General features: G+C 45.3%; 2 protein-coding genes across 2 annotated transcripts; one reads left to right on the forward strand and one right to left on the reverse strand.

The window, feature by feature from the left end:
- Positions 1–3,177: 3,177 nt before the first annotated feature.
- LOC138389455 (olfactory receptor 2A12-like) lies at positions 3,178–4,116 on the reverse strand. Its single transcript, XM_069477818.1, has one exon. It carries the CDS (start codon positions 4,114–4,116, stop codon positions 3,178–3,180), a length of 939 nt encoding a protein of 312 aa, XP_069333919.1.
- Positions 4,117–20,302: 16,186 nt separating this feature from the next.
- Positions 20,303–21,250, forward strand: LOC138389456 (olfactory receptor 2A12-like). The gene has a single exon (XM_069477820.1). The coding sequence runs from the start codon at positions 20,303–20,305 to the stop codon at positions 21,248–21,250; it is 948 nt and encodes a 315-aa protein (XP_069333921.1).
- Positions 21,251–22,105: the final 855 nt, after the last annotated feature.

Below are 22,105 nucleotides of genomic sequence, written 5' to 3' on the forward strand. Positions count from 1 at the left end.
TAAAAGACATGCAGACATAAAAAGCAATACACAAAGATATTAAAAATGGTTAATTCTGAGGGGTGACATTTGAGGTATATTTTAATCATTTCATGTTTTTTATATCTTCCAAATTTTCTAAAATGAGTATATATTATGTTTATAATGAGGAAAAGGTTTGATTTCTCCTCCCCCTTCTACTCTCTCCATGTGTACCTTAGCATTCCTCAGAGTACATTTTTAGAAAATACTAGTTTCTTTGGCTAATAAGTATTCCAAGAAAAAAGGATTGTTATCCAACAAATTTGGTAAAAACTGATTAAATAGAATTAGCATAAGTATTTTTCCTGTTTTTAATTATTTATTTATTATCAAACCCCTCAGAGTCTTTAACACACTGTTGTGCATCGTGAAGCATTAAGAAGAGATAAGTGTTTCTGATCCTGTCCGGGCAAGAATCTCTTCATCACAGAATACTTCAGAGGACCAGAGTTCCAGGCAACAGGTCGTGGAAAATGCTGGTCTAGCAGGGAAGAAACCCTAAGTTCTCCAACAGGGCATGCCAGGCTCTATCAGTCACATCTGATCTCTCTCGCCTGAGCTATCCTGCCTATTTTGCATATTCTCCATGTCTCTATGCTTTTAACATCCTATGTCTTCTGTTTGGAACACCCACCCCTGCTCCCCTGCCCTTGTCTCCTCCTCACCCCCTCAGAGCTTTGAGCATGCCCCCTGCACCAGACTTAGCACCTCAGGGCATCTTTGTCTCAGTACTTGTCTCTTCCCCACCAGACTGGGACTTGAATTATTCACGTCTGTATCCATGGACTGAGCACCGGACTCGTCACAGAATGGGCATCAGTGAACGTTTGACAGATAAATGAATGGGGCCAATATCATGGCTGTCTTTTCTCTGACAGGACAGCACATACTTTTGGAGCAATGTTTATTGCTTTCTGCTGTCAAAACAGTATGTGCTGATTGAAAAAATTTTAGAGACTAGACGAAAGTACAACTGAGAACAAAAATCATGTATTACTACTATGTGATTTCCATATGTGTGTGTATATATATATCCTTTCAGGGTTTTAAAATGAATATATGCATATTTTAAAAAACTTAGATTAATTTTTATACAATCTTTATCTTGTTTTTTTCTACTTAACATTACACTTTTCAGTGATATTTAATATTACTTGAAACATGTATAATATTGGTTGCATAGTATTTCATGAGGTTAAAAAATCATATTTATAGATATTTCCAGTAATTCTTTAAGGAAAATCTTGTGCATAAAACTTGGTCTACATTTCTTATTTTTTCCTTAGGACAGAGTCCTACAGTTGAAATTTTTAGACACAAATATATGAACATTGTAAACATTTATGATATATATTTTTATATGCTTTCCATTTGTTGATATTTTTGTTAAACGAATTAATATATGTAATATTCTTAAAACTATATTTGGTATATAAATATTCAATAAATACAGCCATAAAAATTAACATCATTGCTATTTAACAAGTATGCTGAGTCCCTACTATGTGGAAGGCACTGCTCTAGGAAGGTAGAAACAATTGTCTTCTTTTCAGCAGTGAATGGGGGTGTCAATTTCACTGCATCCTTATCTGCATTGAGTGTCACCATTTTCTATTAATAATTTTGTTAGTTTGATCAGTGAAAAATGGTATTCTACTGATTGAATTCATGTTTATCAATAACAAAACAAACAATTTTTGCCATATGATTAAGGTTAAGTAACAACATTGAATCCTTTTTTATCTTCTCCCCTCTTTAAAACGTGCCACCATTTGTAGCATTTTGCTACGTTGCTCATTCATCAACTTGCCACTCCCCCGGCACCATATTCCCTCTCTGGCTTTTCCCGTGAGCTGCTCATTCCTTCACCCATAACATATTTGGTAAAGGCCAGTTTGTGGGAGGCACAGTGCTAGACCCTGAGGATACAGCAGTAAACCAGACAGTCACGGTCCCTGCCTTGTGGAACTTGGTATCTGGCAGAGAACTAAAATGTTGAGCTATGTGCCTTCATTCTCCTGAGAGGGAAGTGCAGGATGGTTTGGAAGGCTCACTCACTCTTAACTCTTTGGGTCTCAAGCAAAGTCCTCTTTAAGAAGCTGCAATTTAGCCAAGACCTGGTGGACAAACAGAAGTTAACAGCCTGTAGGGGTGGCTGGAGATGGGTTGGGGTTAAGAGTGAGGAGAGGGCCGGGCGTGGTGGCTCACGCCTGTAATCCTAGCACTCTGGGAGGCCGAGGCAGGTGGATCGCTTGAGCTCAGGAGTTCGAGACCAGCCTGAGCAAGAGTGAGACCCCGTCTCTACTAAAAAAATAGAAAGAAATTATCTGGCCAACTAAAAATATATATAGAAAAAAATTAGCCGGGCATGGTGGCGCATGCCTGTAGTCCCAGCTACTCGGGAGGCTGAGACAGTAGGATCGCTTAAGCCCAAGAGTTTGAGGTTGCTGTGAGCTAGGCTGACACCACAGCACTCATTCTAGCCCGGGCAACAGAGTGAGACTCTATCTAAAAAAAAAAAAGGGGGGGGTGAGGAGAGAAGGAATGGCATACAAGGAAGCCCTGAGGTGCAAAAGACAGTCAAGGCAATGGCAGACATCCAGTTTACGTGGAGAGAGGGAATGAGGAGCAGACTGACATGGCATGAGTCTGCGAAGGTCAGTGGGACAGGTCATACTTGGGCTCCAGCCATCCTGACTTGTCTCCAATCTGCATCTCTGAAACTTTTTGCTCCTCTTGGGCCAGGAATCCCCCAATGTCAGCACCCTTGCGCTTCTCTCTACGTCACCTGATACTGTCTGTGTGGTTTCTAGAGGGTCATGAGCCTTTCTTAAGATGCAGCCACAGGACATGGCCCCAAGCACATTCCCTTTGTCTCCATAAAAGATTTTAATGGCTCAAACACGCCCTCTTTTGTTAAACCCTGAGACCCTAGTACAAAAGGGAACTGAATGACGGATGTGCCTGGAAGACATTTCATAACTTCTGGTTCTGCTAGCCAGATAGTGGGCTGTCCCTCAAGCACCTGCGTAGAGTTGAGATGGGGGCTGAGGGGTGGCGTGGGCTGGTGCTGCTGGGTCATGTGAATGAGTCTTTAGGGCAGTGACTGTGCACCATGAGTCTTGTTCCTCTGACCCTCACTATCCTTCCAGGTACTCAATCTGGGGTCCTGCCCCAGCCCGTCACCTTGAGGAAAGCCCTTTTCACGTCCTTGTTCCGGAGGCTGTAGATCATGGGATTGAGGAAGGCAGAGATGATATTGTAGAACAGAGCCAGCTTCTTGTCCTCTTCTGGGGAGGCCTTAGAGCCTGGCTTCATGTACATGACCATGGCTGGCACACAGAACATCGTGACCACAGTGATGTGGGAGGCACAGGTGGAGAAGGCCTTCAGCTGTCCCTGTGCTGAACGGATCTTCAAGATGACAACAAAAATGTTAACATAAATTACAAGGATGAGGGACAGTGGGATCAGGATGACACTAAAACCAAGAATGAAGTCTACTCGGTCATTGACTGAGGTGTCCGCACAAGCCAGCTTTAAGACCGCAGGGACTTCACAGAAGAAATGGTTGATCTTGTTGGGACCACAGTAGGGCAGACGCATGGCAAAAATGGTGTAGACAAGGGCAGAGGCAACACCCCAGAGTCCACAGAAAATGACCATTATCCCACATAGCCACGGGCTCATGATGACCTTGTACCTTAGTGGGTGGCAGATGGCCGCATACCTGTCTATAGACATCATGGCAAAGAGCCAGGACTCGGTGATGCCCAGTACCAAGAAAATGTACATTTGGGCCACGCAGCTAGCAAAAGAGATTGTCTTCCTCTGGCTGGCCAGATGTGCCAACATCTGGGGCACAGTGGTAGTGGTGTAGCCCAGGTCCAACATGGAAAGGACGCCAATAAAGAAGTACATGGGAGTGTGGAGGTGTGAATCCAGGCAGATGAGGGTGGTGATCAAGCCATTGCCCAGAATAATCAACAGGTAGAGCATCAGGAAGGCCAAGAAGAGCAGAGGAGTGGTCCTGGGGCCCACAGAGAAGCCCAGAAGGATGAATTCAGTCATAAAGGACTGGTTGGGCTCTTGCATCATGTTCTACCTTTCAAAGAAAAAGAAAGGCATGGATTCAGACAAGGGACTGGCTAAGGTATGCGCTGGAGCTGGGACTACTGGTGGGGTTGGGTAGTGGTCAGTGTCCAGTCATGATGAAACACCATGATACCTCCCAACAAGACAGTCCATCTTGTCTGCTCTTGTCCAATGCCATCACTCCCAGGACATTATGAAGAGGAGAGCGTCACATCTAGTACTGGCTGTGCCTATAAACCACCAGCCATTCACCATGACAGCCTTGGTGTCCTCAGCTGTGAAATGGAGCATTGGGCTGGCTGATCTCAATTCTCCTTGGCATCCTACTCTTAGTGAGACACCTCAGTGTCCTTCCTGTGGCCAGGTTTTTTACAGGTAAACATTGGTGTGCACACTCTATGCAAGTTGGCAGATTTCAGAGGCCTGGGACAGAGAGAGAGCCCACTTGGTCCTTTTGAAAACATCAATTTATTTTCCCACATTAATTTTACCCTCAGTCTGTCCACAGGCCACTCTGACTACCTACCTACCCCATCTAGGCTGTGTAATTTACTGGCGAATGACCTTGAGCAAGGCATTCCCTCTGCCCGGCCTTGTGGAGATTGCTTCCACAAGTACAAAATGAGAGCAATTGTCTCTTCATTACAGGTCTGCTGCAAGGAGTGAATGACATTTTGGCATGATAATCATCCCACAGAAGGTCTAATACATGGTAGATGCTCAGTAAACATTAACTACATTTCTTCGTGGTCCTCCAGACACAAGACTGGGGTCCAGGTCGCAGCTGTGCGAGCAAACACCCTGAGAAGTCATGCCCATCAGCAGTTTCACTGCCCCAGATCCCGCCCTCTGTTCCTTGTCCCCACGAAAGCCAGCATCACATCCACTCTTTTAGCTTCTTACTGGCCCTTAGCTCTATCTCAGCCCAACCTCTCTGAACCACAGTTTCTTCACAGGAACAGGGAAAGGACCTTGTCTCTGAAGAGATGTCACATGCATCATGAGTACTTAGGGAATGGAGCAGTCCTGATGCTCTCAGCATTACTCTCCCTCTTGGCACCAATGTGTCTGACCCCAGCCTACGTGTCCCCCAGTCTGCTTGTTCTCCCTCGGAGCTCCATGAATGAGTCTTCACAAGAACCTGCATCTACAGTCTGTGCCTGACATGGTTTCCTGACTTTGGCCAAAACGACAGCACATGGTTTGACTTTCCTATGTGCCGGGCACCTTCCCAGGACCTTCACAGATGTTGCCTGACAGGTGTCAGGTGGCTGTCAGTTATCTTTATTAAATTCCTGCCTTTCACCAAAGAGCCTTTGTAGCTCATGTTATCTCTCTAGGTTTGCCTCAGTTTCCTCATCTGCACAACAGATAATGGTGCTGCGGTCAGTGGTCTTGAAGGCAGAGAAGCCGCATGGCAGGGTGGGAAGGGGATGGGTTCAGAGACAGCTGGTTCTGCTTGAACCCGGTTCTCCCTCTGCCTGCTGTGTGACTTGGGCTGTTAGCTCAGTGCCTTTGTTTCCTCAGCTGTAAAAAAGGAATACAACTACCTACTTTGCCACCCACATTCTTCCTATGAAGAAGCAACCCAAACATATCAGAATATTCGACATTGGGGCCTAGAGTGAGAAAATGTGCTGCTGTTTCTCACTTTTAATTTTTTACACAGAGCCAACGAGTGGGATTTTTCTTTAGGGTCTGGTGTTTAAGAGTGTGCAGCCCGGCTGAACTGCGAGGGCAGGCTGTGGTCAGGGACAAGAGGTTTGCCAGCCAGTGCAGTGCATCTTCAGATGCTGCTCCACAGCCAGGACTCAGGCTCCCAGAGCCCCTGGGCCCCTGCACCCCGCCCTGACTCTCCTGAGAGTGCACAGCAGCCCCTGCGAAGTCCTTGGGGAAACACTGCCTGACTCTCAGGCACTGGAAGCGGAAACCCCATGTGAGGGGACAGGAGAAATGTCACTATCTACTACGACGAGCCAGGCCTCAGTGCCTGCATTTGGGCCAAAAACATAGAAGTCAGCTTTTGGGCTGTGCCTTACAAAATGCCTTGACACCCCTTTCCCATTAAGCCTCATGGTGACTCTGTGAGAAGGACAGGGTAGGGACCATCTTCTCCACCTCACAGATGGGGAAGCCGAGGCCGAGGGAATGTGCGGGAGAAACCGAATCTCGCACATTCTTCAGCACAAACAGGGCTTCTCCTGTGCAGCAAAGCCAGAGCTCAAGCAGTCCGAGCCATCAGGTTACTGACATGTTCTGTCCTTGATTCTTAGGAGAAAAAGGCAAGTCATTAGGGCAACGGATCTTGTTTTGGGTTCAGTTTAATTATATGTATATATGCATATAGATAAGTGCACACACACACGTGTGTGCACACAGACATGCACACAGTAACCTGTCGTATCCATCCAGTCAGAAACCTGGGGAAACCCCTTCAGCTCTGTCTTATGCCCATACATCCTATCTGTCCCCGGGTTCCATTGCTGCCACATCCAAAATGCCTCTCCCTCCCGTCCAGCCCTCTCCATTCCCACTGCAATGTCCTGGTCCCATGTCAGTCCTGGCCCTGGACCCCCTGCCCAGCCCGTCTCTGCACCGGCCTTCAGAGTGCTCTTTCTAAGACAAAAACCTGACCGGGCCCTCCTCCATGGCTCCCTTGTCTACAGGGAAAAGTCTAAGGGAGTTAGACCGATACCCTGGCTTTACTCCTTAAAGCCAGACCGGGTTGTGGTCCCCAGGCTTCAAGGCAGGTTAGTGGGCTCAATGCTTGAGAGAGAAGATCTGTTCCAGGTCACAATGGGAGTCTGTGGCAGGGTTGAGACCAGGGCTCAGAGTGCCTGGCTCCCAGCTGGTCAGCTCCTCGGGCTCTGTCCCAGCCCAAGGCAAGCCCCAGATAACTCGGAAATTCTGCAGGTCGGACACGTCCCCACTGAGCAGCCGGGTTCCACTGCACACGACCTTGCTGTTTCCCATCGTAACCTCCTTACTCGATACAGAGCCTGGCACCTGGTAAGACCCACAAATGCTGACCAAGCTGTCCACGTACTGGGAGACCCTGCAAGCCAGAAGCAAAGAGAGAGGAACGATTACATTGTCTTTCTCCCTATGCTTTTATCTCTCGTTCACAGAGGTCAGGAAAGAATTGCCTGGGTCTGCAGGTCACAGGTCCCTCAGGAGAAACCAGGGCACAAGTCAGGTAGGGGGAGGGTTGGAAGAATTGGCACTGAATGTGAAGAGTCTTTCCATCATGTCCCCGCCCCAGCTGATAATAATAATCTCCACAATAACAGCTTATTATGTGCCAGGCATCGTACTGTGTGCCTTACATTCAGTATTTTATTTTATCCCAAAAACTGGGGTGATGGGGAAAGATTTAACAGCAAATACGGGCACTGTCCAATCAGATCAGACACCTGCCGCAGGAAACAGGTAAAGCTGTACTAGGAGCCTGCGTGTAGCCACCCTGTGAGTTCAGATTGTTACTATATTCACTTTACAGATAAGGAAAGTGACACACCCAGCCAAGGGCCACAGCTGTGGCTGACGCAGAGCCCGTACTCATCACCACCAGGCAGCACAGATTCTCTGAGCATCTGTGGCAAGGGTGTGGTTGGGCTGACCGGCTTGCAGACAGGTCCTCTCCACCCCACAGCACGTACTCACTCACTCCCCGCCTCCTCCAGGACAGAGCTGAGTGACAGGGCGCAGGAGGAGCAGGAGTCATGGCCCAAATGAAGGACGAGTGAAGCTGGGGCAGGCAGCTGATAGAGCCCAGCAGATGGGAGGGAGGAGACAAAGCCAGCCTTGTTCCTAAGGCAGCTGATGCACCCTGCAGCCTCCCGGAGCATCTTCAAGGAATAATGCTGCCCCAACACATGGCCCTCCAGACCTGGTGCTCCACTCCAGGGTGAGAAGAGCATGCCCAGTCCTCTACAGAGCCTCTGTGCCTGGGCGGGGCCTGCACCCAGGGTGGACGGGGCTGGGCAGGAGTCCTGAACCAGCAGGCTCCGAATCATGCTCTCATGTGCTCTGGGCTGCAGGGCCCTCCCTGAGCCCTCAGCAACACGCACGATCTCACAGTCTGTTCTGGACAACTTCAGAGATTCACCAAACCTGGGTCTGGAGGCTGTCCTGAAGTTGGTGACTAGGACACCCAGCTTCTCTGCAGCCTCCCTGGCAAGGATGCGCCAGTGCTGCTCACATAGCCCAGGAGGCTCACGCTCTCGAGACAGCTTAGGTGGCTGTGACTTTGCCCTCCATAAAATCCTTTCCTGTACTAGCTAAAAGCAAGTGCTGGTCCCTTTTGAGGTCGATGATGAGTTTTCTAAAGCACCTTGTGCTCCATGCTCTGCTCCTCTTCCTGCCCCCTCTAACCACACTCCCCTCTGCTCCAGAGTCCCAGCCTATGTTACACTGCAGGGGCCCTTACCTACCCTCACCTCTCCTTAGGAGGGGATGTGGGGCTGCTAGCGTCCCTGTTCTCCTCTAATACTCCGTTCTTGTCTGATCCCGCCCATAATTCCCAAGCTGGCCTCCTGCCTTTTCTCAAGATCTCCAATACCAGACAGTAGCCCCAGCAGACACTCCCCACTGCCAGCCACGGATCACCCCGCCCTTCTGCTCAGCAGCCGAGAGCCCCAAAGAACAATCTCTGGGGAAGAGACTGGTGCAGCAGAAGACCAAGGGATTTGTAGTCAGACAGACTTGGTCACTGTGACCTCAGCAAGTCACGTAGCTTCCCAGAGCTGGCCTTTCCTCTATAAAATGGAGCTATGTTCCATAGACCGTAATTGCACTAGCATTTAATTGGGTTTTTTTTTTTGAGTGATTATTATGGGCCAGGCATGTGATATGTACTATTAATAAATCCTAGCAGCATTATTAACCCCATTTTACAGAGACAGAAATGGAAGCCTGGAGCATTAAGTAGCCTACGCAAAGCTGGGATTATGAACACAGTTTTGTCTGAACACACCGACTGTACTCCTAACCAATACCCAACCCAGCGTCATGACCCAGGACAAGCCAGACCAGAGGCTGAGAGCCTTCCAGAGTCCGAGCTGTTCCTGAGATCTCTACCTGAGCTGCAAGGTGACAGAGGCTGAGGAGAAAATAGGGAGTCCTCGTTCTCGGTCCAGACATTATTCCACTGTGGACTCCTTATACCTAGGATAATCTCCACTAGATTCTTCCCTGTTCCTGAATTACAAAAGTAGTCCATGCTCATTGAGAAAATTAATAAACACTGAAAGGTAGAAAGAAGAAAAAATTACCCTTTAGTTCCACATAGCAAAGAAAATTTCCGTTGTGACTTCTTGATGTTTGTTTCTAATTTTCTTCTATGCTGAAATGATAGTGGTTTTTTTTCTCTCTCTCGCCTGGTTGATATCACACTTTAGATTCAATTTTACTGAGACGGACACTAGTTGGTTGACTATCAATTTCCCCCTTTTTTGACAGTGGAACCATCTTTACTTATGACATTTGTTTGGAGTAATCAATATGTCATGAGCAGTCCGAGCACAAATGATAACCGTGTTTCTCCCTTTCCCAGAATCCCTTTCAGCAAGAGCAGATACGGAACCTGGTCCCGTCCAATGAGACTTAAGGCAAATTCCACTAGGGAATTTTTGTGAAAATATTTTTTTTCTTAACAAAAGAGATAGTGACTACGAAAAAGAAAAAAAAAAAAAAAAGCCCATCCCTCAAACCCTCTTTCCCTCACCATGAATACAAATGTAATATTTGGAGTTGGGCAAACTCTCTTGAGACCATAAGGAAAAGACTCAGAGAATCACAGTGGTCTCCTGCTAACATTATTCAGCTGTGCACTAATGTACATAGCTGCTTACCTCAAGACATTTTGTTATGTGAAAAAAAATTCCTGTATATCTCTGAGCCACTATAAGTTAGGTTTTTTGTTTTTTGCAGGCAAATCCTAATGGATCAATTATTCTGCCTTTTTAAAAGATTTAATATTATATGATAAGCAACTTACTATCCACTTGCATATACTTTATTATTTTCAAGGAATTCTTCACCTATTGTCAAACATATAGTTTTGATTCCATTTTTTTCCTATTAGAAATGAAACCAAACTGGATATCACTGCAATGTACTAAAATATCCTGGCCCAAAATAATTACTGAGTTGAGTGAGAATTATAAAATATAGAGATGCCAGTTATAGACTTTGTTCCCAGCCAGGACAAAGTAACAGGAATCAAAATTATCTTCCCATTTGTAATAACTAAAAATCCAAACAAAATACGCGAAATAATGTTCTCCAAGACACTGAACATCAAGCAACAAAGACGGTGGTCTATGAGATAAGGGAAACCAATGCAGTGAGCCCTACAATTTCCCCAAGTTGCTGCTTAGAAAGAGTAACCCATTTGTGCCATGGGGATTGAGAACACAGAGGAGATTAGTGGTCTCCCTGGGTTAAGGAGATAGAGTTGGGAGTTCAGAGACGTCAAGGTGTCTAGAGTTCATGGAGCAGGGTACTGGGAAAATGAAAGCTTCTAGAAAAAAAGAGCTCCAGGCCAGGCACGGTGGCTCACGCCTGTAATCCTAGCACTCTGGGAGGCCGAAGCGGGTGGATCGCTCTGAGGTCAGGAGTTCGAGACCAGCCTGAGCAAGAGTGAGACCCCGTCTCTACTAAAAATAGAAAGACATTATATGGACAACTAAAAATCTATATAGAAAAAAAAAAAATTAGCCGGGCATAGTGGCGCATGCCTGTAGTCCCAGCTACTCGGGAGGCTGAGGCAGTAGGATCGCTTAAGCCGAGGAGTCTGAGGTTGCTGTGAGCTAAGCTGACGCCACGGCACTCACTCTAGCCTGGGCAACAAAGTGAGACTCTGTCTCAACAAAAAAAAAAAAAAAAAAAAAAGAGCTCCAGAGATCTGCAGAGAATCCCACTCAAGTGTTCAGTTGAGTACTGATCAATGCATGTGTGTGAGGAAACTACTGGAGGATGGGGAAGGGAGGAAAGGAGGTGGGGAAAACAAGTGGAAGGATTAGTGGGAACAATTCTCAGAGCTCAGACAGGACCAGAGGTATTTCCTATCCCTGCTAGCCAGACTAAATGCTGCTCTGGTCTCACCTCACAAAACTTAAAAGCAAAATTCCAAAGAGTCAAAATGTTTACAAGTAACCTAACTTCATTCCGGAAAACCCTCAAGAATATTTATTAAGAATCCAAAAAGTATCCAACATGTTGAATCAACAAGGTAAGATTCAAATGTCTGACACCCAATAAAAAATTACCAGGAGTATAATGAAACAAAATGATACCACCCATAATGAGGGGGGAAATAATTCAGTTAAAACTGACTGAGAAATTACAGATATGATAGAATAAGTTGATAAGGACATTAAAGAGTCAATATATCTATATTCCTTATGTTTAAAAAGCTGCAAGAAAGACTGAACTTATTATGAAGAAACATGAAGAATATAAATCTAAGATTTACATGTAATTGTAAAACCATATGTAGATGAAAACTACAATGTGTTAGATGAAAAATGCACTGGGTGAGATTAACATTAGATTAGAGATTACAGGAGAAAAGATTAATCATCATAAAAACATTATAACAAAAACTAACCAAAATGCAGAAAAAAAGACTTTAAAAGTGAACAGAGTATCAGTGAACTGTGGTACAATTTCATGTGGCCTAATACACGTTTAATAAAAGTTCCCAAAAGAGAATATAGGGGAAACAGAAAAATATTTGAAAAAATAATGGATAATTATTAATTATATATTAATATTATCACATATTAATTATAAAATTTCCTAAATGTGATTAAAAATAAAAGCCCACAGTCCTAAGGCAAGCTAAATTAAAAATAAATATGAAGAAAACTATATTGGCCGGGCGCGGTGGCTCACGCCTGTAATCCTAGCACTCTGGGAGGCCGAGGTGGGCGGATCGTTTGAGCTCAGGAGTTCGAGACCAGCCTGAGCAAGAGCGAGACCCCATCTCTACTAAAAATAGAAAGAAATTATATGGACAGCTAAAAATATATATAGAAAAAAAAATTAGCCGGGCATGGTGGTGCATGCCTGTAGTCCCAGCTACTCGGGAGGCTGAGACAGGAGGATCGCTTGAGCCCGGGAGTTTGAGGTTGCTGTGAGCTAGGCTGACACCACGGCACTCACTCTAGCCTGGGCAACAGAGTGAGACTCTGTCTCAAAAAAAAAAAAAAAAAAAAAAAGAAAATTATAACAGGACCCCATAATCAAATTCCTTAAAACCAGTGCTGGCCTTAAAAGAAGCCAAACAAAGACACATAACATACAGAGCACCAAAGATAAGAATGACAGGTGACTTCTTATCAATGATAATGGAAGCCAAGAGACCATGAAGCAATATCTTGAAGGTTCTGAAAGGAAGGGGGAAAATCTGTCAAAGTAAAACATTTTAGTCAAAGAAAATATCTTTAAAAAATCAAGGTGAAATAAAAAATTTTTCAGATATCAAAATCTGAAAGACAATGACAAAAATATATCTAGAAAAGGTCCAAAATTTGGAAACTAAAAACACACTTCTAAAAAAACACCCCTATCAATCAAAGAGGAAAATAAAAATTTAGAATGTATTTGGAAACAATGAAAATGAAGACATGATATATCAAAATTTGTGAGATGTAGCTAAACAGTACTTTTTCTTTCTTTTTTCTTTTTTTTTTTGAGACAGAGTCTCTCGCTCTGTTGCCTGGGCTAGAGATAAACAGTACTTAGTGAGAAACTTATAGCACTAAAGTGTCTATATTAAAAAAGAAAAAAGATCTCATATCAATGACCTCTGCTTCCATCTTAAGAACTAGATAAATAAGAGCAAATTAAACTCAAAGTACAAATAAAAAAGGAAACAATAAAGATTAGGAAATCAGTGAAATGGAACATAGGTAAACAATAGAGAAAAATCCATGAAACCAAAAGCTAATGTATTGTTTTGTTTTTTCAGACGACAAATAATATTGACAATGTTATAGCCCAACTGATCAGGAAAAAAGGTAAGAGAGAAATTTCCAATTTCAGAAATAAGAAGGGTAACATCACTATTGATTATATAGACATTAAAAGAATAATAGGGGAATATTATAAATAATTTATTTCAATAAATTAGATAACAGATAAAATGGACAAATTCATTGAAAGACAATAACTCACAAATCTCCTTTGTAAAGAAATATATAATCTGACTAGACACATATCTGTTTTAAAAATTGAATGTGTACTGGGGGGGATGGGGTGGCGGGAGGGGATGGGTGCACACCTACATGATGAGTGTGATGTGCACTGTCTAGGGAATGGACACGCTTGAAGCTCAGACTCGGGGGGATGGGGGGGGCATGGGCAATATATATAACCTGAACTTTTGTACCCCCATAATGAGCTGAAATTAAAAAAAAAAATTGAATGTGTAGTTAAAATCCTTCCACAGTAAAAACTCTAGAGTCAAATGGATTAACTTGTGAATTCTACCATTTAAGGAAGAAATTCAATCATTTAAGGAAGAAATAATTAAAAGTCTGCACAAACTCTTCTAGAAACTTTCAGAGGTGGGAACAGTTCTCAACTCATTCTGTGAGGCCAGCAGCACTCTGATACCAAAACCAACAAAAGATATTATAAGAAAAGAAAACTGTAAGCCCATATCCCTCACGAACACAGATGCAAAAATTCTTAACAGAATTTTAACAAATTGAATCCTATTATGTCATGGCCAAGTGTGAGGTGAAGAGAGACAGAGATGTACGCTGCAATGGAGACAGACTTCAAAAGGGCACAGGTGTGGGCTCAGCCCATCTGGACCATTTCCTAGCTGTCTTACCTCAGATGAATCATGATGATCATGACGATGATGATAATTTCTCCCATTTCTTTAGCACATACTATGTTCATGGTGTCCAATGCTTAAAAACCACATCTCACTTAACCCTCAGATCATAAGAAGTTCATGTTGTTATCCAAATTTTACGGTTTAAAAAACTGAGCCTTGGGGAGGTTAAGTAACTTACCTGAGTAAGTGACCAGAAAGAAATATACACAAAAAAAGAGTCTGAATTCTACCTTACGAGACTGGACCATGTCTCACAGTTGGTCAATGGCTCTCACCATGGTGCAGCTTCCTTTCCAGTAATCCCTGACCTGCAGCTGTTAATGAGGCCAAGCGAGTCTCTTGCCTTTCTCTCTTGGAATTCTAGAAAGACTCAAGAGAGAACTTAGTTGGGGAGAGTGTCCCCAAAGTGGATCAGAGGAAAGCTGCACATCTGTCCCTTCGACCCTCTGGCTCCTGCACCCAGCCTTAGAAGCATTTCACAGCCGGACTATACACACCCTGTAAACCAGCGCTGCTGCTCAGCCATAGAAATGCTGCGGCACAATGATTTGTAATCTGACAGGTCTAAGTTTAGATTTGGGCTATACCTGCTGTGTGGTGGGAACAAACCACTTAGTTCTTTTAAATTCTGAACCTCTTAGTCTATCAGATGGCATATCGACCTTGTTGTGATGATTACCACATTAACTGCCATGTGAGTTGTAGTTAACTTACGCTAGTTCTGAGCCCGAGAAGCATATGTAACTCACATGTCTCTTTACCTTGGGAGCCACGTGGTGCGAAGGCAACTCACGCTGCCGTGCTGTAGCATACATGTTATGTGATGGGTGGCCCTCTGGGCAGAACCACAGAAAACAATAAAAAATATCAAATTTTTCATTAAATTAGAAAGGATCATTTTCTTTAAGTTTTTATTCTATTTTCATAATAAAACACCATGGCCCCAGGGGAAAAAAAATTATTTTCTAGTGTGGCAGTCAATGTGCTAATTATATTAGGTGTAATGACCAGGGTAGCATCTGATCAGAGAAGGTGTTCAATACTAGTAGGCATCGTTATGGTAATAGATTTGGTAGCATTTATACCACAGTAAGGTATGTGGCCTTGAGTAGGTACCTGAGGAAATCAGTAGGTCTTCAATATATGGTAGCTATGGAGACACTGATAAATATTAGGAGCATTTATATGACAGTTACCCTCATCCATGGTTTCAGTTACCTGCAGTCAACTGTGGGTCCAAAAACATTAAATGAAAAATGTCAGAAATAAATAATTCCTAAGTTTTGAATTGTGTGCTGTTCTGAGCAGTGTGATGAAATCTCTCTCCACCTCGCTCCGTCCCACCAGGGGCACAAAGCATGTGCCACCACTTGTTAGCTGAGCAGTCATCTTGGTTATCAGATTCCGTCGTGGCATCCGGATGCTTTTGCTCAAGGTCAATAGTAGCCTAAGGCTACAACACAAAATCTCCGTCATTCACCTGACTGCCTCTCATCCTGTAGGCATTTTATCATCTCACATCGTCACAAGAAGGACGAGTATAGTACAAGATATTTTGAGAGAGAGACCACATTCACATAACTTTTAATACACTACGTTGTTCTAATTGTTCTATTTTATTCTTATTGTTTTTAAGCTCTTACCGCACCTAATTTATAAATTAAACTTTTTCATCAGCATGTATGTATAGGGAAAAACAATGCATACAGGGTTCAGTACTATCTGTGGTTTCAGGCATCCACTGGGGGTCTTGGAACATATCCCTATCCCTGGAAAATCCCTGTCCCTGGAAAATCCCGGGACAGGATAGAAAAACCACCCCCCAAACTAAGAGGGAACCAAGAGGCCAAAGAATGACTCAGACAAGACCATCTTGAGAGTTAGGTGCGTTTATTAGAGCTTACTTACTAGGGCGCTTGCTGCTGGGCGGCCCAGGAATGTCGTCCACTGGAGCCTCGTGCATGCAAAATCGGCATCTGCCCACGCTGGTGTTGCTTTAAATCTCTTCCCAATGAGTAATGCAAACTTTTTACATTGTAATTTTGCTTGTTCACAGTGAAACAAATCAGCAGGCGCAGTACCATCATCATAGGCTGTCATGCAACCCATGTGACATTAATGATATTACAATTTCCCACTAGGTGGGACTTTTAGTATTATAATTAACTAAGGACAACTGAAGCAGCTCTAAAACAGTCAGGGCCAGTTTGAGCCGGCCATTTCAGGGCAAGAAAGTGCTGAGGCATCCAAGAAAGTTCTGGGCACTCCGCCCCCACCAGCAGTTAGCCTGGTACCTGTTTAGGCTACTTTGTAACAATTTTGCTGATCACTGCAGGCTGGCACAGTGTTTGTTATGTGGTGGGGAACCTGTATTTCTCCCTGATCCCTCATGGGTAAAGGGGGAGTATTGTATCCAAGCCCTACTTTCCCCCCATTAGGTGTGCATCCTGGATAAGATGCCTGAGGATGCAAAAGACACACAAACGTGTTTGGGAAGGAAACACAGCACATCTTATTAGTGTCATCACTGTGTCACACAGGGATGTGGCAGCTCAGCCACAGGACCCCCCCACCCCTGCCCCATGTCTCAGTGGGAAGAAATTTCAGTCCCCAATGGAACCTTCAGAAGGATATCCAGCTCTCCAGATCCAAGCCCAAAACATCTCGGAGGCATTAAACTTTCTGGCTGTATCTTTCATCCCGCCCAGAGGCTTATAGTGCTGCATTTGCCAGCACAGACAGGGAATCCTCAGGGCTTTTCAGGGGTTGGAAACTCTCCAGCCCTGTTCTGACACAAACAGGACCCTTGGATCCACCAACTGGAAGCCCCTCCTTCCAGGGCTGCTCCGGGTCCAGTACACATAAGAGAGGTACCGTGTCCCTCCTGCAGAGCTAAGAAGAGGAGGAACTACTTTCTCCTGCACTGCATGTAAGTGAGAGAAAACAGGCCGATGCTGCCACAGGAGGGAAGGAGGCCACTTAAGCAGAAGGACAAGCATGTGTAGGTGGCACTGAGGGAGACTGGGCAAGTTTGCTTCCCTGGGCATCCCCAGCCATGGACAAAGGAGCCCCACTCTAGTCTTCTCTCCCCACTCACCGGGGAGGAGAGGAGGGAGAACTGCCCTTACTGAGTGGGTGTCCGTCGATGTCCAGGGCACCCTCCCGGCCATTTCCAAACTTGCACTCGTCCCTCTCAGGAGCACCTTCCCACCTCCGCACCAAACAGTGTCCTGGGGCTCCCTAGTGGGAACCCTGATGAGGCATCTTCTCCCTTCCTCTCTACCAGAAGCCCAGAGGCCAGGAGGGGGCAGGGGAACATTGTCAGATGGAGAGAGGAGGATGGGTAAGAATAGGAGCTTAGCCGGCCTGAGGGCTGGATGTAATTGCGTCCTTACCATGCCTTTGCCAGAGGCAGGAGGCGCCACGGTCAAGAGCCTGGCAGGCTATGCAGCCAGAGCCCCAGGTTTTAGTCCTGGTCCTGCCCCTTATTAGCTTGGTGGAAGGTAGAGCAGACTCTGATCTTAAAGCATAGAAAACTAGAAAAAGCAGCCTGCCCATCCCTGCTTTCTCCTGGCTGGGTGGACGCTCACTGTCTTTCCCCAAGCACTGACACAATCAGGAGCCCAGGGTTTTGTCAAGCCCTGAACATGTGCCATCTTTGTGCTACATACAATGGAGAGATGTAAAAGAGAGACACTTCTGCCTTCAGCCTGGTGGGGAAGACAATAAACACATAAAATAAACAAGGCTGGACCGTTCAGGTGAGGAGGAGGAAGAGAGCAACGTAGGAGGCAGAATGGATTAGGGAAGTCATTCTCAGCAGAGGCCCAGCTGGAGCAGAAGGTAGTGGCACGTGTGGCAGTCACTGAGGAAGCCAGTTAGCCTGGAAGATCTATGGCTCCGCGGCGGGAGACCCCAGAGGCCCAGACTAGGATCCCTTTGGTGGTTGTGTGTTAGTATCATGGCTCAGAAGTCTCACTGAGATAACTAGAGAATCACACAGACATGAAAACTGGTTAGAACCACTGAGGAGAACGTTCTCCAGTTCCATCCAGATTGTTGCAAAAGGTATGAATTCATCTTTTTTTTTATGGCTAGAACAAACGCTACATGTACTCACTCTTAAATTGGAACTAACTGATGAGCACACATTTTTACCTAGAGGCAGGTAAAATTCAGTAGAAATCAAGCTGGGGGAGAGGCTGGAGTGGGGGCAAAACCCTACCCAATGGGTCTGGTGAACACTATTTGGGTGATGGGCACACCTATAGCTGGGACTCAAGCATTACAAAAGAGATTCATTTAACCTAAAACATTTGTACCCATTTTAATTTTGGAAATTTGAAAAAAATGGTTAGAACCAGATTGAGAAAGACCTTGAATTCCAGTCACAGGGGGCGTGATTGCTGAGACAGTATCTGCTAGTGGGAGATGGGCAGGGGAGACTGAGAGGAGTCCTGTGCAGCAGTGCAGGTCTGGGGTGTGGATTGGGGCAAAGGAGGATGTGGGATTTGGGGACAGGAGTATGTGGGCACCTCCTCTTTCTCAGCCCTGTCGTCTTGGTGCCAGGGTTTGACCTGTGCACTGCTCACCAGATCTTCTGTCTTGAAGGTTTCCTCTCTCAATGTCCAAGATTGAGCTGCCCCAGCCTCCTCTTACTTTCACAAACCTTCCTTCTCTGGGACATTTTCTCCTTCATCCAATTATTGTTGTTTCTGAAAGCATAGAACACATACCTAACACTATATTCTTTTGCCCATTCAGCCTTGGACAGCTTTTCCATCTCCCTCTCCTCCACCATCATCTCCTGACACTCGGTCCTCATGATCAGGTTTTCAGCCTTGTCCTCTGGAACCTCAGATGCTCAAGAATGCTAGTGCACCTGCTCTCTCCTCTCTCCATGCCTCCTTCTACCTAGCCTCCCATGATCTAAATTGCTTCCATTTATTGCACTTTCTAGAAACCAGGCATATTTCATGCAATCTCCACTATGGAGATATCACCCCCATTTTACAAATGACCCTGGGACTCTGAGAGGCTAAGTGACTCAGGAGTAGGTAAAGAGGTTACCAGGCTCAGGTGTGTTCATACCCGAGTCTGTGCTCTGTACATTCTCCAAGGCTCTGGGTGTGTGTCTGCAGCTCCTGGGATGAATCTCCTGCCAACACAATCCTGCTCAACTGGCTGCTCTGCTCAGCCTGCCCTGTCGCGCTCAGGCACTGATGCAATCACAGGTCAGCAGCCTGGTGCTCCTGGTACCAAAGAACATCAGAGCTGGAAGAGCCCTTTGGGGCCATTGAGTTCAACAGCCTCATATCACAAATGGGGCTATGAAGCTCAGAGAGGGATGTGGAGTTACCCAAGATCAAGCCAAGACTAGCTCCCAGCCCTTCTTTTCCCAACTCATTCCACTTATACTAACCCTTTTTATTTGCCTGGTGTTTTATATTTTGCAAGATGTCTTGATATATAGCATCTCATATGCTCCTTGCCATAGATGTTCTATCTATATTTAACAGATGGGGAGACTGAGGCCAAGGGAGGTGAAGGGATTCGCCCAAGGTCACACAGTTGGGTAAGTGACAACCATGGAACACTCAGGGAACAATGGAACAATGTGGTCATGGGGTGGTAATTGTAAGGATTCAACAGAAAATTCCACTTACACCTGGTACAGGAAACAAGGCCCAGACAGGCCTCAGGGGGACGGGGGGGGAGCAAGCCAGGAGCCAGGGGCCCATCTCTTGGGTGCTCAGGGCTGTGAGGCCTGTCCCCTCTGTCCATAGCATGTCTTTCATGATCTCTGTAAGACCTCCTTCCTCCCCTCTATAGTTGCAGCTCCCTGTGACTTTGGGTTGCCACCACAGTAGCTCTGAGTTGACAGAGCCCACAGCCCACTGACACAGACTTTCAGTGTCATCATTTTAAGTTCTCAGCAGAGGCATCTGCTCACTCCAGATTGGGACAATGTGCAGCCCTGATAAAATTTGGCAGTGGTGAGGGGTTGGCTGGGTTCCCTTCTACAAACGTGGCTACCTAATGCCTTATCTTCTATGGTGAGGGTGGTCTCCAGAGAAGGCCCCGTGAGCATTCAGGCATCCTATGCTGCATTATAGGCATGAATCCAGATGTTCTGACCTATTGCCCAGTGCCACGGCTGCCCTAGCTTCCTTGACCTTTTTGTCCAACTCAAAAAAGGTTGGATCTAATCTGCAAGTTACTGTGAATGCTGTTGTGTGTGTGGTTCAGGTTCTGTCAATCCCATCCTCCCTTACTCAGGGCCAAGGACAGAACAGGAAAGTCCTTGTCTCTACTTAAAGGCAGATCACCATGCAGAGCCTTGGCAAGGAAAACCACAGCTCTGTGTCCGAGTTCATCCTCCTTGGCTTATCCAGTGAGTCACAGGTCAGAATGGCCCTCTTCACCTTCTTTCTCCTCCTCTACCTCATCACTCTTCTGGGCAACGGACTCATCACCACCCTGATCTACCTGGACTTACGCCTCCACACACCCATGTACTTCTTTCTCAGTATCCTCTCCTTGGTGGACATGAGCTATGTCACCACCACTGTGCCTCAGATGTTGGTTAATATGGTGTATCCAAAGTGGACCATCTCCTGGGGAGCTTGCATTGCCCAGATGTTCATCTTTTTGGTCCTGGGCATTGCTGAGTGTGTCCTCTATGCCATTATGGCCTATGACAGGTATGTGGCCATTTGCTTCCCCCTTCACTACACCCTACTCATGAGCCGTCCGATTTGTATCAAGATGGTCACAGTGTGTTGGTCCATTAGCATAGCTGGGGCTCTGGTCTACACTGTCTTCACCATGCGTCTGCCTTACTGTGGCCCCCACAAGATAAACCACTTCTTCTGTGAGGTCCCTGCTGTTCTGAAGTTAGCCTGTGCAGACACATCCTTCAATGACCGATTAGACTTCATCTTGGGTTTCATCCTGCTTTTGGTCCCACTCTCCCTCATCCTGGCCTCTTACCTGCGCATCTTTGCCTCCATCTTCAGAATCCGCTCATCCCAGGGGAGGCTCAAGTCCTTTTCCACATGTGCTTCCCACATCACTGTGGTCACCATGTTCTATGCACCAGCCATGATCATGTACATGAGGCCTGGGTCCTGGTATGACCCCGAGCAGGACAAGAAGCTGGCGCTGTTCTACAACGTTGTCTCGGCCTTCCTCAATCCCATTATCTACAGCCTCAGGAACAAAGATGTAAAGGTGGCCTTTCTGAAAGTACTTGGAGACAGAGGGACAGCTCAATGACCCAGGATGTTTCAGAGTTGTCCACAGTCATGGGCAGAATCGATGGGGCTCATTTGGTACCGTAAAGGTACAACAGTTCTGACCCACCTGAGTCTTCCTGGGGCTGTGAGCAGCCAGGAGGGTTTGGCCACCCCAACTGAAGGTTTTCCCCCAACCCATTTGTTGGAAAATTTTCAGCTGCCACAACCCAAAGACTCAGTTGAGTAGTGAAGACAAAGAATTTCTTTACAAAGACTATGTCCTTGAGGTTCATGGCTATTGCTTTATTGTTTTTCCTGGGTTCTCTCCTTACCTCTGGAAGTTTATGTCAGTTCAACATGATCTCAGCCAAATGTTTAATGTGCACACTATATTATTTTATATAATCTCTGTTGCTGTATCTCTATCTTTTTATCTCTGTCTCTATCAATCAGTATGTGCATATAGATATATGTAGGTATAGATGTGCATGATAGACACACATATTTTTCTTTTGTGAAATATATATGTTTAACATGCACATTGTTTCTCTACACTGTAGAGGAATTTGGGGTAAAAATGACATAAACAGCAGGCAGATTATGGAGGGAGATAGTCTTGTGTTACTGTCTGACAAGCACTTACAAATAATATTAAGCATTGCTTTTTGCACTGGGTGCTATAAAATCAGAGCTAGAACTATTTTAGCTCATATTTGTACAACAATGTGGCTAACAATTGGTCTAGTCTGGGCTCAGCTTGTGAAACTGACTCCTACCTGGTCAGTTTAAAATTTACATTTTAAATTTCACTTTTATTTTGACAATACAAATATAGGTTGAGTATCTCTTATCTGATATGCTTGGGACCAGAAGTGTTTCAGAATTTGAATTTTTT

This window comes from Eulemur rufifrons, chromosome 8 (assembly GCF_041146395.1).
Source record: "Eulemur rufifrons isolate Redbay chromosome 8, OSU_ERuf_1, whole genome shotgun sequence".
Classification (NCBI taxonomy): Eukaryota; Metazoa; Chordata; class Mammalia; order Primates; family Lemuridae; genus Eulemur; species Eulemur rufifrons.

Coding starts and splice junctions, on each gene's coding strand:
- LOC138389455 (XM_069477818.1), bottom strand. CDS start 4,116: ATGCAAGAGCCCAACCAGTCCTTTATGACTGAATTCATCCTTCTGGGC.
- LOC138389456 (XM_069477820.1), top strand. CDS start 20,303: ATGCAGAGCCTTGGCAAGGAAAACCACAGCTCTGTGTCCGAGTTCATC.